Source organism: Thermobia domestica, chromosome 11 (assembly GCF_964235325.1).
Source record: "Thermobia domestica chromosome 11, izTheDome1.hap1.1, whole genome shotgun sequence".
Lineage (NCBI taxonomy): Eukaryota > Metazoa > Arthropoda > Insecta > Zygentoma > Lepismatidae > Thermobia > Thermobia domestica.
In genome coordinates this window covers 214,601,701-214,615,898 of record NC_137464.1, presented here as the reverse complement: position 1 = coordinate 214,615,898, position 14,198 = coordinate 214,601,701, and the positions used below count along the sequence as shown (strand labels likewise).

The following is a 14,198-nucleotide window of genomic DNA, read 5'->3' as shown; positions in this document are numbered from 1 at the left end:
TAAAAAAAAATCGCTTGTTTTATCTTTCATTAGTATATATGAAATCACAACCGTTACAAAATGCTCAGTATACGAACACAGGATTGTCCAATCACAGCAGGTGTCTGTAATACAACCCACGTGGTCCGAGATGAGAGCGCCGACCTCGATAGTGAGAGAATGAATGGCTTTCTGGGAAGCGGACTGGGTGACACAGTGGTTAACGCATCGGCGCGGTATGTCGGAGAGCCCGGTTTCGAGTCTACCCAGTCAGTCACTTTTTCACTCTTTATATGTTATAGTTGTTTCCAATTTATTTATCTAGTAATGTTGCGTGAAGATCAAGAAGATCCCATCTGATGGAAAACCTAAAATACAAATAAAAAGATAAAGTAAATAGGTTAGTGCACTATCCTTAGGACATACTGTACCTACATATATTTTGTATATAGTAAAATAATAAAAGCAATCTATTAACATATTGGGAAAGGTAGTTAACCATAAGTATCAATAAAATTTACGCATTATTCTTAAATTACCGCTGTTGAGGGAAAAAAAGGGAAGATTGCTATGTGATAAAGGACGTAAGTCATTGTGCCCTTAATGCGTATCTGTGTTACACTCGAAATATTGGGAAAAAAACTAATTGAGGAACACTACAAGGTGAGTAGTGTGTTCCATTTGCTCGAAAAATAATTAATTTATTTTACCTAAATAATAATTTAATGCATCTTTTCTAAAGTAGATATATTATGTTTTTTTTTTTTTTTTTTTTTTTTTTTTTTTTTTTTTTATACAGATGAATCAGAAGATTGTCACTGGACTGTAGAAAGAAGGTACAATGATTTCTATGTGCTTGAATCAAAATTAACTGAGTTCCATGGAGAATTCACAGATATTCGTTTACCACCGAAGAAACTTCTGTTTGTGCCAAAAGGAATAGAATTCATGCAAGCAAGAAGAAAGGTAAATAGGTGTACAAATTATTCGTCTTAACACATCTTATGTCATGAGCGTGTCTTAACAATATGAAATTAAATAAACAAGTAATAATAATAATTATTATTTCAGATACTGCCACAGGAAACATAAGTAATATAATCTCACTTCATTGTAACATTTCTTCAAAAATATCTTGTCAGCCGCCAGCAAGGCACTGGACCTATTACTTTCAGATTTTCTGTATAGTGCTCCACGCACTTAGCAAAAACTTAAAAAAAACATTATTAGTATAGAAATTCTTGCTCAAAGTGTCTCCTAACATTGTGAGAGATTTTGTTGGCATCGATATTAAAGGTGAACATTTTCAGCCCGGTTTAAATCATCTTTCCACTACAATATTGTGGTTAATTTCATTTTAGCTACATAGGTTCTCAAATAATTTCTATTAATCGAACTTTACGATGATGGTGGGTGCCATAACTGAAGCTTCCAGTATTAAGCGCATTTATTCTTGCCCAGTGTTGTGCAAAATTTCTTTTACATAATAAAACAGTACTAGCCTCATTATTCCTAGAAGTTGAAAAACTCTCCAATATTCCGGATACGTGAGCGATTGTCCCTTTTCGAGGATCATAGAGGCTTAATACATGTTATGCAAAGAGTTCTTCATAAAATTTTAAACTTCTATATGAAATAACGTACTTTTGTGAAGTGGCGTCTTTGTTGGAAAACTAACTCGTGCCTATATTAATATCTCCTTAATTTTGGAATAGGTAATAGTTGTATAAGTGCACTTCACGAATAGCGTAATTTCAGGGTGTCTACTGACCTGGAAAACTTTGAAAACTTAGTTCTGCCTGGAATTTAGCCAGAAACTTGGATTTTTCCCAAAGTTACCATTTTATGTAACTACTTTTGGTAAATTTTAAAGAACTTGCGTGAATAAAATTAAAATTTTAAATCAATAAAAATTATAGAAAATGCTGTACTTGAAAAGTCCATCCAGTGTTAACACATCATTTTTGTTACAGTATTATTATGCATTCTGGTCAGAAAAACTTAGACTGCCTTCCAGAGACTAAGACCGAAAATAACCTTAGATCCTTACAAATTATCTTTAAATTTGGCTCTCTTCCCTTGCATTTTTGTCAGTCAGAGGTGGAAATTGAACGGTAGTATTGCAGTATGCATATGAAAATTTTGTTGTAGAGAAACACAATACCAGAAAGTTATGGTCATTTTAAGCCGCAGATTTGATACTTTATTTATATTTTTAATCTAGAACGACTAAATAAGCGATGGAAGTGAAGGAAATATCGTAACTATAAACCAACTACAATGATTAACCATCTCTTTCACGCGATTCGCTAATTGTTGCACTTTCAATTCGAGGGTCTCCAAAATGTCCTTTGTCCGGTTATCTTCCTTGGAGCCAAAACTAAGGAGTAGTTTATGAAAGCTGAAATTTATAAATTCCAGCCAGTTCTCTCCATTCTTCTTCACACCCACATTTCGAAAGTCTTCAATGTTTTTTCATCGCTTTTGCGTAATGTACATGTTTCTGCCCCATGTAGTGCAGTACTTTACACGAAACGTTTTATGAAACTTTTTTTAACTCTTTATTTAAAGACCCACAAAAAAGAATTTTCTTTATGCTAAATGTTTCTTTTGCCATTTATTTATTTGTTTATTTATTTCCTTTAGATATTTGAAGAATTTCTACAGAAGCTGCTTCAGAAGCCGAACCTAAAAGGAAGTGATCTTTTGTATATGTTTTTGAGAACTCCTGATGAATTTATGGCCGGCATCGTTCCTGAACCAAGCTTAGGCAAAATGATCAGAACTGTACCATTCCGTTTAAGGAAGGAAAGAGGTCAACATCTAGAGCCGTTTCTTTTAAATTTCTTGCTATCCACAGAATCTTCTAGACCTAAGTCAAGGTAAAGAATATTCATACAGTATGTAGATAGATAGATATAATATGATGCATTTAATGGGGTTCTGATGAGCTGGAAGTACATTTATAACCATAAATAAGCTCATAAGCTACTCAGAGTGATTTTTCGTAATTTACCATATTTGGTAAACTTGTTAAAAAAATTAAACAAGCACCGAGTAGAACATTGGATACATTTCTATTTAAAAAAAAAAAAAAGAAAAAAAAAGAAAAGAAAAAATAAGAGCTTTAGTATCTTAAAAGCCGGGACGTATTCAAGCTGAAAATCTTACAACAGTGTTTCTTAAAGTGTGATCCGCGGGTCACAAGAAGTCCTCGAGATACGCTTTTGTGCTCAATTTAGTTCGACCATTAATCCAAAAAAAGACAAAATCTCAAACAGATAATAAATTGTGCAATTAAATAGATAAGGATAATAAAAGTTCTCATGACTTATTTATATATATTAGTATATAATATTCTTCATAGCTGTTTTTTTCTCAAATTAGTAACAATTTAATTTTTTAAAAATAATTAGTTTTATTTTTGTAATAAAATATAGTATTATACAAGGCTTCGCCTTTCCTCACTGGTATGTGTTTTGAGGGCGTGAAAACGGATATTTTTTTCTCAATACCAATGAAAGGAAACGAGTTCCACTCACACTCCGTTGTGAGCAGCAAAAGAAATCAACCTAAAATGCATTGTTTTGTTGTGTGATGTGTCTTGATTTAAAAACAACAAAGATTTTAATGTTTTGAAATGTTTAATAATGGTTTCAAGGTTTGTGTGTGGGTGCCCAATTCATATGCGAGTAAACTCACAAATTACCATTAAAACGTAACATCATATGAGCAAGACTAAGCTGAATGTAAATTGTTCTGCTTCCAAGAGTTCCTCCGTGGTGTCTGCGGCGATGATCCTGTTGGGCGTCAACTCCCTAGTAGGTCGTCAATGTTGATCCTTTGATAGTGTCCAGCACTCCAGCATATACATGTAGTTCCTCATGTTTGTATATTAGCTTGCAGTTTCATTCTTTTTAAAAGCCAGTTACCTTTCCGTTTGTTTTTATTTAACTCTCTATTTCTTTCACCTCACAAGGTAACCAAGTTCTTGCCGTTTTAAAGTAGTAAACAGTACCTTTAGGTTTCGAAGTAATCTCGATCAACATTCAAGATCTTTTGCCAACGTTTCTGCAGCTGCGCAATACCTTCGTGATAAAACTCGGCAGTCGTGGATGCAAAGAAATCCGTCAGTGCATTCCGCAGGTCTCTCATGTGCGAAAGATCTCCGAAGGGGGTGGTTGTCGAGAGAATGCAATAGGTGGTAATCTGTTAGCGCAAGGTCCGGTGAATATGGTGGATGACAGCATCTCCCGGCTAAGTTGCAGAAGGGTCTCCCGGATTCTCTTTGCCACATGTGGTTTGACATTGACGTGCAGGAACAGCACACCCTTGCAATTCACCAATGCCGGCCCTTACCACAATGCACGGTGCACTCTGCAACTGCTGAGAGTAGAGGTCAACAGTGATGGTCTGACCAGGTGAAAGGAGCTCATAATGCCCCACTTGCCGACAGTTCCACCATACAGAGAGCATAACCTTTCGTGGGTTCGGAGGTGGTTTTAAGATGTAAGAAACAAGGTTATGTGGCGACAACCAATTTCTGATACGCTTGGGAATGTCATAGAGGACACACGTTTCGTCACTAGTGAGCAAGCGATCAAAGATGGGTGTGTTCAGATTAGGGATGGCCATTTCTGGAAAAAGAGTTTTCCGGTTTCCGGAAATCACATTTTCCGTTCTTCTGGAAAATTTTCTCTTCCGTTTTCAATTTTCCGGTTTCCGGAAAATGTGGCCATCCCTAGTTCAGATGCCGAGTGAACAAGAACAAACAGGCTGGCACTCGTTCCATGTTGGTTGCCGACAATTTGTGGAGTACCCACTTGCCTAACTTGTGTGACTTTCCCATCCCATGCAGGTGCAGTCTGTTTCAGCAACATGGAACCTGCAGGTTCATCCCACGTTAGACCACTGTCCTCGATAGCTGCTTTCTGGGCTTCGTCATCAATACATGTAGTCGTCCACTGCGAGGTTTATCCGAAAGGCTTACATCTCCCGAACGAAATTTCTAGAGCCAGTGCCGTGCGTTCGTTAACGGTATTCTCCCCAAATGTCTGGTATATGCTGCGACTTGATGCGGGAGCTGACAGGCCCACTTCATCAAGTCATACAACAAACACACGCGAATAAGCTGCTTCGATACCTCCATTTCTCTTCGACACTGGCTGAGCTATGAGTGCTGTATGTGCGCAGCGTGCCTGCATTACTGAAGGTCGATGGTCAGTCTAACTCCTAATCTCTTGGCAGGCACGTGCATCATTTCGTTTTGTCTCTGTAAGCGCATGATTAATGGGCCGTCATAAATGGCAGGAACTTCTTTAGTTACGTTGTATAATAAAAATAAATAAATAAACAGGTAGCAGTCACATGCACACATACCTGGACTGGAGTTTGGTTTGTATAGCGTGATATTTTTGTAATAAATACTGAAATCTGAAGTAGTAGAGGGATGAGTGGAGATGAAATATATTCCTGGGACGCTTAATTGACTACAGAAAATTAATTCTTTGGATCACTCTTAAAACAATAAGTGGTTGATTTCTGCCACTTCGGTTTGAATAGGGGTCAAGACAGAAGGTGCCTATTCTTAGGACGCTAAATCGATCCAAGAAAACAGCCTATTGGTTTTAAAACCTCATTGACACTGAAAAGTGACATTTTCTGAAGAATTTCTATGTTGTCAGGCATTTTTGAAATTTATCGTTAACATTAATGACACTAATTACTATAAATCACACAACCTTCCACAGCGCTAACACCACACACGTACGGTAACCAGTTTTTTTTTAAAAAAATAATAATAGCTCGCTAGCTACGTTTTATTTCACTTCCGAACTTCTGCGCACAAAAACTTCAACCTAACTGAACAAAGAACAAACATCCGTGTTCTTCGTGCGTGAAGGTGAAGAACGGAGGCCGGGATATTCCCTGTATTCGTTCTGGAAATCCGGGGATTTCCCGGAGTCCAGGACGATGTGTTAAGTGGATGTGAGCACTATTGGCAACAGGCGCCTTCAGAAAACAGCAGTGATGCATAGAATCTAGAAAAAGTGCCTAATATCAGAAAAGGCTATGGCTAAAAAAGCCATAGTGGCTTTTTCAAAAATTTGTGGCTAGCCAGGTTCTCAAAATGCCAGATCTAGCCACAAAGTGGCTAAATTGGCAACCCTATTTATGGCCCATGTTAAATCGAAATTCTTAATCTATACTAGCTTTATCCATTCCCACTCTCTCATAAGAAAAAATATTTTATGCTGCCGATTCAATCGTGAACATACATTTTTAAAAGTAGGTGAGATGAAATCACCCTCGTTTTTCATCCATTTTAGCTCCAAGCGGTAGAGATGGTTAGGAAATCTCAAAGAAAATATTCGCCATAATGTATAATAGTTTTTATGAAAATTATCTTGGAAATTATTTTCTTATCATATTGTATATGTGAAGAAACTTCCAAGATAAATTTTCCTATTTTTCCTTACGGATTTCAGCTTCAATCACATCATTGACTGATTTCAGCCACAAGCACTGGCGAAGATCGAAAAGTGTCAAAGAAAATACCACCGTATTGCGTTAATAGGAACAATTTTTGCCAAATTAATGGTGATTTTTTTCCGTTTTATATATATGCAGACTTACAAAAGGCATTTATTTTAACCCCTTATTTTACGAGTTGGCACTTCAAACAATAACTTCGTAAGATTAGAGGGTGGCTTATGCCAAGTTTCAATGAAATTGCCTAAATTATACGAAAGTTGCAATAGAGAAGATGGACAGACAGATAACCAAATAGCCATACACATATATTCAAACTGCTGAGTGGCAGAAGCTTGCCTACACTCACTTTAAAAGCGTTTTGTAATTTGTACTACAGATTTAAAAAAATGTACAGGAAAAGGGCCTGGAATTCATTTTCAATGGCTACATTTGGCATATTGACTATTTATTCCATGCGGCACAATAGGTTGTGAAACCTTCCTCCATTACAAATGCTTTAATGACGGTCCTGACGAATAGGTGTAGAAACGATGAAACAACTGAAGAATCTAACCGCTCAGTAAAGCACTAAAAACATAGTAAACTGATCATAACATAATTCAATTGATAGAATAATGACCGGGGAATCGGGAGGCCCCAGCGTCCATGGGCCAGACTTCTCTGTTATTTCTTAATCAAAAGTTTAGTTTCACCTTACCAAATCTTGTTAAATCTGTTAATACTGATTGATTACATCAGTGGTTCTCAACGTAATTCCTATCACGATCCCATTTTATCACATCTTCTTGTCAGCGACCCCCTTATAATTTCTGGTTTATAATAAGCTTGTGTGGGATTTTTAATATACCTATTGCGGAGATCTCACGATATCCATCTACCGGTATTTCTATAATAGAAGAATCCATTTCTTGTATATAATGGATACAGTAACTTCCCTAAAAGCGAATGGATTAAAATCAAATTTGATCAGTTCATTCATATTACAAATATCGAATACGATTCGTCATACTGTTTCAAAATAGAGGCAGTTTGAAAATTTTAAAACTTTATAACTTCCTTAATTATGAGTCATATGATAATAAAGTGATTTCTAGTTTAGGTTAAGAAAACTTAGACAGTTGTTAAAGAAATTATTGAGTATTTTAAATGGCTTGATAATGTGCGTCACGAAGATTAAACCGGACATTGCTGCACTAATGAAATCAGGCCATGCTCAGGTATATCATTAGCTTTCAATTTTAATTATATTTCAATATGCAGGTCTCGTTAGTTTCATATCGTACCTCTGTCATTTAAATTGATTTTTAAACAACTCTGCACTTGTACAAAATGTTTAATAGGCCTGTTTTTTGTCTTTTTTTTTTTTTTTTTTTGTTAACAGTATGTATAAAAATAAAATTACTTATCAAAATAAAATTCAAAATAATACTTAAAAATATTTTCCAGTATTAGATTCTAATTATATTTATCTCTTCCGCGTATCTTCGCGCCCCCAGGTTGAGAAACCATGGACTACATAATAGAAATTTAGCTTTTCTAATTTAGCACAGATGCTATATGAGACGGGACGTACTGTGTAAATTAGGATCCGAACTATTACATGGTTTTTATTCGAGGCTTTGTGCCCACCGAGAATCAAACTTGAAATTAAGCTGAAAGAATGCCAGGTATTAGAAACGTGACCCACGAAGTAAATCTCCTTAAACTTATACAAGAGATCAGGACCGTGCCATGGGGGGCGAGCGGGGCGACGGCCCCGGGCGCCGGAGTAAGGGGCAGAAAATTCGGGAGAAAAAAGGAAAAAGATAGGAAAAATTGCTTGGAATATATGTATGGGGGCGCCGTCGTATATTCTCGCCCCGGGCGCTGATTTTCCATGGCACGGCCCTGCCAGAGATTGATGATTTCTGTATGTTAATCTTTACATAATGATTTTGTGGCATGTTGCTTTGAGTGACGCATTAAACTGAGATATTGAATTCTTATTTAAGCTTGCAAGAATAAGTAGAAGTGCAATGTTTTAAAGATGTTCGACGTTAATCATAAAGTCTCTATGATTAAAAACAAGATAGGCAGAGCTCAAAATACAGTTGAAGTACTTTTATAAATTGCAATATCATAATAATCAAAACGTGAGAAAAATTGAGAAGTATTGGTTGGTTTTGTACTTTAGTTATGGATATTGTTTCCATCTTTATTTAAATGTTCGTGTTTATCTGCTTTCAGTAAATTAGAATGGAAAGATATTAGTCAAGAGGAACAGTGTCCAACTCGTTGTCTTACCAACACAGTATTTAAAGATAATTTTGGCATCGAACCGACCAGACAAGTTGCATCAAATGTTTGGAGTCCGATCAGCACCGTCCCCATTCAAGGAACTTTTGATTGCCTCTTATATATGGGTAGGTACTCCCTTTAGTCAAATATTTCTAGAGCTTGTAAGACATTTATAGCTATATGTGGAAACTTAGTATACCAAGAATTAATTCAATTTTTTTAAGTAACTTGGTCAGGTAAAGTCTGTAGTTTAAAAGTTGAACTACAAAAAGCAACTTCAGAAATATGGAGTTCTCTTATACATTAATTTAGAAACGTGTGTAAAATATATTTGTGCAATGGAATAGAGTTGTTGTTGCTGTTATTATTATTATTATTATTATTTTGTATATTTCAGTGGTTCGAGTATTTGGAGCTCCGCAATCGGCTGTGCAGTTCGGAATGGCACTACGGACTTTACTTCGTAATACGTTCGATACGCTGTGTCGATTTTATCTCGAAAGAAAGCTGAGAAAAGTGTTAGTGGTTCCTCGGATAGTTCAGTTGATTCGTCTTTTTCAAGGTGAGCGTATTATTTCCAAGGTTAAATGGGGAAATATTATATATATATATACATGGGCAACGATTAGGGGGTTCAAAGGGAACAGCTGTTCCCCCCGCACTTTTTTGAAGTAACCCATTAATGTATATAGTTTCATTTGGAAATGTGATTTTTGAACTTCTTGTAGGTATTACTGGTTCATAAAAAAATGGTGCCACATAATATTTGCCATTGCGTAAGTACGTATTGTTTGTCTTCCCGTGGAGTTAAGAAAGCTACAAATATTGCGTTTTAATTTCCACGGCTCATGTACTTCGGATTCAACGTTAATCAGTAAGTCCCGTCTCATACAGCCTAGTTGCTGAAAGGGAAGTTAAAATCCAAATCAACTCAACACAACAATTAATTGCCACCGAAAATAATCCAAAAATTAACCTATTGGAGCACAATAATTCCAGCATACTTTAATTTTTTCTTACAAGGGCTGGATATGGTAATCAGCCGCTTTGAAACTAATTGAGAGAACATTAAAAAAAAAAAAAAAAAAAACTTAATTGCAAAAAAATTAACAGTTCTAAAAATTTCTTTCTAATAGTAAGGAATATTGATTAAATAGAGAGTAATAAGAAACTTCTACATTTTCCATTGTTTTGCATTGTAATATACGAGTGAAGTTGTGTGTTTAGGGGTGTACGAGTGTATGTACAATTAAATTTAGAGAATTCAACATAATTCTAGGTTTTTAGGATTATTTTGTGTAACTGGAGTATGGTGTGGTTCTAAGTATTGTGTTCTGATGTGTTCCAAGAAACTGAAAACTACACCTAATGGACACGAACATGTCTCGGGAAGCTGCAAAAGCAAATATATCTTTAAGGTTGATTTAAAGGGATAAGTTTTGCCGTTAGTTGGCACTACAGTCTTCGTACATCTCCCATGTATTTTTTACCTTTCACGAAAATTCACAGTTTCTCACAAATTTCAACCTACAGACTTCAAATTTTAAGAAAAGGAACTTCATAATCTATCGAAGGCAATAATCCGTGCCGATTTTTTATTTAGAATTTTCTTCATTGTTGAAACGGCTTGATTGTTGAAATGGATATCCAAACCTTTAACAATGAAACTGTTTCAACAATGAAGAAAATTCTAAATAAAATATCGGCATGGATTGTTCCCTTTAATAGGTTATGAAGTTCCTTCTCTAAAAATTTGAAGTCTCTAGGTTGAAATTTATAAAAGAAATTGTAAATTTTTGTGAAAGGTAAAAAATACATGAGAGAGATACGAAGACTGTAGTGACATCTATCGGCAAAACTTGTCCCTTTACACTAACCTTAAACGTCGTAGCATATGCTTATAGTAGTTACTGTCTTTCTTTTTCTGAGAGCAATAACATACGTTTAATAGCATGTGTGGAATTAAAAATTAACTTGTTCATTAATCCCCAGTTTCAATATAACTTTTGCCAAACAAGCCTCATTGTTAATTACTATGATTAATATTATAGTGTCTATTTATTTGTTTTGCAAATTTGTTATTAAATAGTACGATCAGAAAATTTTCCGGACAGAATTTCAAGATGTTCATGAGCAAGGAATCAAATCTCTTCTTACATCTGTGTTTTAGAGTACAAAGGACTAGCACCTACTTCCGTTGCTCTTGTCAATTTATTTAATAAAATATGAATTACGGCATTTTAACCGAAAACGATAGTATCCTGTTTCGTCAAACGAATGGTTAGAAACAACCAGGGAAACTAACATTGATATACAAATATTCAGATCATGTCTTCCCCCCGCCCCATTTTCAACTTACAATCGCCGCCACTGGACATATATATATAATATGACGACGTGAAATAATATTACCACGAGTCTTGTTAGCTTGTTCACACGCATTTGTTTGTGCGATGATAATAATGAAGACACCAAGGTTAGATTTGCTATTTAACCGCACACGAACAGTACTGTCTCTGACAAGGTTCTGTATAAATTCACAAGCAGTTCAGAAGGTAAACGATTTCATTACGACAGAAGTACTAATACATCCATCAACCTTGCCGTCATTTTCAGGAGATCATCCGACAACTTCAGATATTAAATAATTGTCATTTCCATAAGAACATAAAACGTGGAATGATAAAAGCTCTATTTAGTGCAGTCAAATTCCTAAAAAGTAAGAAACAAATTAGTAAGAAGCTGGAAATTGGTACAGATGTTGGGAATGATATTCTAAACAACATACTAAAAGTCCCCTGAAATCCCACGTGACCTTCGCCTCCATATTGGAAAATGGCCGCTGGAAGTGTCAAATGAACAATACCCAGATAAAAATAGCAATATCTTCGCTATGGTTGAACATAAAGAGATAAACTTTGTGTTGTTTTATAGAACATAGAAAACAGTATTTTTTTATAGAGAAACAATTTTCCATAAAACACATACTTTTAGAAATATTTAGCTCTAAATTCTAAAATTCCGAAAACTACCGTCAAACTAATTTAAAATTTTATTGAACGTAGAAAGTAATTATTAACAAGTTAAAATTTGACATAGATGTTGGTAAAGATTATTTAAATGACATACTAAAATCCCACAACTTCTTCGTTCACAGTATTGGAAAATGTCCAAATGTCCGAAGTAATTGAAAGATAATATTTTGTTAAGTAAAATACAAAATCTGGTGCGGCCTAAATATTTGAGAAACTGGAAATGCAGTCGATCAGGAGTCATTTGGGATCAATGGTGGTGTGAGGGGGGAAACATGACGTGTTTAAGGTTGTCGTCCGCCATCTTGGAATTAACTTGTTTATTTTAAACGGCAACATGGTCGTGTGACATATTAAACAACATCCTCGTTCGAAGATAAACCCAATGGTAAGATTCTTTTTCCAAAACCTTCAACAGTTTTGAAGTTGTGAATAGATTTAGCATAAGTTATATGTGAAATGCTGTGAAATGTGCTTTGCGAAGTTTCGAATTGAAGGATAAAATAAAAAAACAAGTTTTGTAACATCTCACATTACGTATTCTTAATAACCAGGAAAAGAGAGAGCTAACACACATGAGACAATTACAATTACATGATATGCTCATCATGCCCACCGTTCTGTTCTATGCATATCCTTAACCGTAAGACCCTATGCTTGCGCACTCACGTAACATAGTTGGCCAAGCATAGTTGGCGATATTTGTTCACAGGCCGTAATGATTCTCCTTTTTAGGTACCCAATGTCAATAATTTTATATTGGTAGAGAATAGCTTTAAACTGCCCCTAAAGATAAAAATCCAATGGAGTTAGGCCAGGGAACCTTGTTGGCCACTCAACTGGTCCATGCCGATCTATCCAGCAACCGAGAAGTGTTCATTGAGCCATCGATTACATTACAACCATAATGCGGCGGTGCCCCATCTTGTTGCCAATATTGATGAAACCACCCTTCATCGTCCAACAAAAGTAGCATAACAGTGTTTTCATGCATATCTGAATATTGTGCATCATCCTAAGTTACATCAATGAAAACAGGTCCAATAAGTTTTTCGTCCTATTTTCTATACAACACCATTACCTTACCTGCACCTTGCATCTTTGATGCATCTATCGAATTAAGATTTGTGTTAGCTCAGTACCGAACATTTTGCCCAGTACCCAGAAATCCTAGGGTAAAGGTTTTTTTTTTTTTTTTCTCAAAATTGTAACGGTTTTGAAGTTGTGAATGGATTTAGGGTAAATTATGTTATCATTTAGACTTAAATATTGTTATGTGGGGAACATTGTATAGACGGAAATCGACTGTCTCTTTACTTTTTTCTTGTAGGTAGGACAGGTTGCTAACTCGAAAGTCAAGAGTCGATATTTTCCATTTGCCTGGAGGACGCAGTTCAGTAATAGCCGTCTTCAAAGAGCGACATCCTAATCACTAGCCGGTGAAAGACCGCACGAAAAGTAATCTGCAAATTCATGGCAAAGGGAAATGTTGATGATTTACCTCGATCGGGACGACCACGAAATGCAACTGATCCAGATACATCAGGAGCTGTGTTGGGGTGTATTGATGAAAAGTCTACTTAGGGTGTGCGACGTCTATCAAGTGAACATAATGTTAATGTCAAAATTGTTCGAAGCGTATTAAAAAGGGAAAAGTGACACCCTTAAAAATTACAGTTGAAACTAAAACTGTCAGAGGATGATTTTGATAGACCAATGAAGGTTTGTGAGTAGGCGTTGGCCCTGATAGCTCGTAACCCATTGTTTCCTCATAACATTGTTTTAAGTGATGTGGTAAATTTCTATGTAACAGGTAAGATTAACAACCAAAATATCCTGTACTGGGTTAATACAAAAATTAATTTTATAGATGTATCAAAGATGCAAGATGCAGGTAAGGTTGTTGTGTAGAAAATAGGGCGAAAAACTTATTGGACATGTTTTCATTGATGTGACCTGGGATACCGCACAATATGGAGATGTGCTTGAAAATACTGTTATGCCATTTTTGTTGAACGAAGAAGGGTGATTTCATCAATACTAACAACAAGATGGGGCACCGCCGCCTCATGGTCGTAATGTAATCGATGGCTTAATGAACATTTTACTGAGTAGGTCGGCATGGACCAGTTTAGTAGCCAACAAGGTCCCCCGACCTAACTCCATTGGATTTCTGTTTTGGGGGGCAGTTTAAAGCTATTGTCTACCAGTGCAAAATTATTGGCAGGAAGGCTCGCAATGTCAGCTACAAATTGTGGCAACACATTTTTCAACATAGTCCCCATTACGGGCAACATACTTGCGCCCTCGACGAAGAATTGTGGTGGTTGCTGGTGACACTGTTACCGAACTTCTGCTTCCACCTCCGCGTCACAACTGTAGTGTTAACCCTTAAGGTAATCCTAAAGTTTGGGG

The 14,198-nt window shown here is 36.0% G+C and overlaps 1 protein-coding gene across 5 annotated transcripts in view; it reads left to right on the top strand.

The window, feature by feature from the left end:
- The window catches only part of LOC145664722 (sorting nexin-14-like), a 245,233-nt gene that overhangs the window by 209,607 nt on the left and 21,428 nt on the right, over positions 1–14,198 (top strand). For all 5 annotated transcript variants that reach the window (XR_014127514.1, XM_081731601.1, XM_081731600.1 and 2 more), the window contains 4 exons: positions 779–945; positions 2,626–2,861; positions 8,701–8,876; positions 9,149–9,313. Coding sequence is in view for 4 of the 5 variants with exons in the window: in XM_081731601.1 (XP_081587727.1) it covers positions 779–945; positions 2,626–2,861; positions 8,701–8,876; positions 9,149–9,313 (744 nt within the window). In the remaining variant the exon portion in view is untranslated. The remainder of the gene's footprint in view (positions 1–778; positions 946–2,625; positions 2,862–8,700; positions 8,877–9,148; positions 9,314–14,198) is intronic.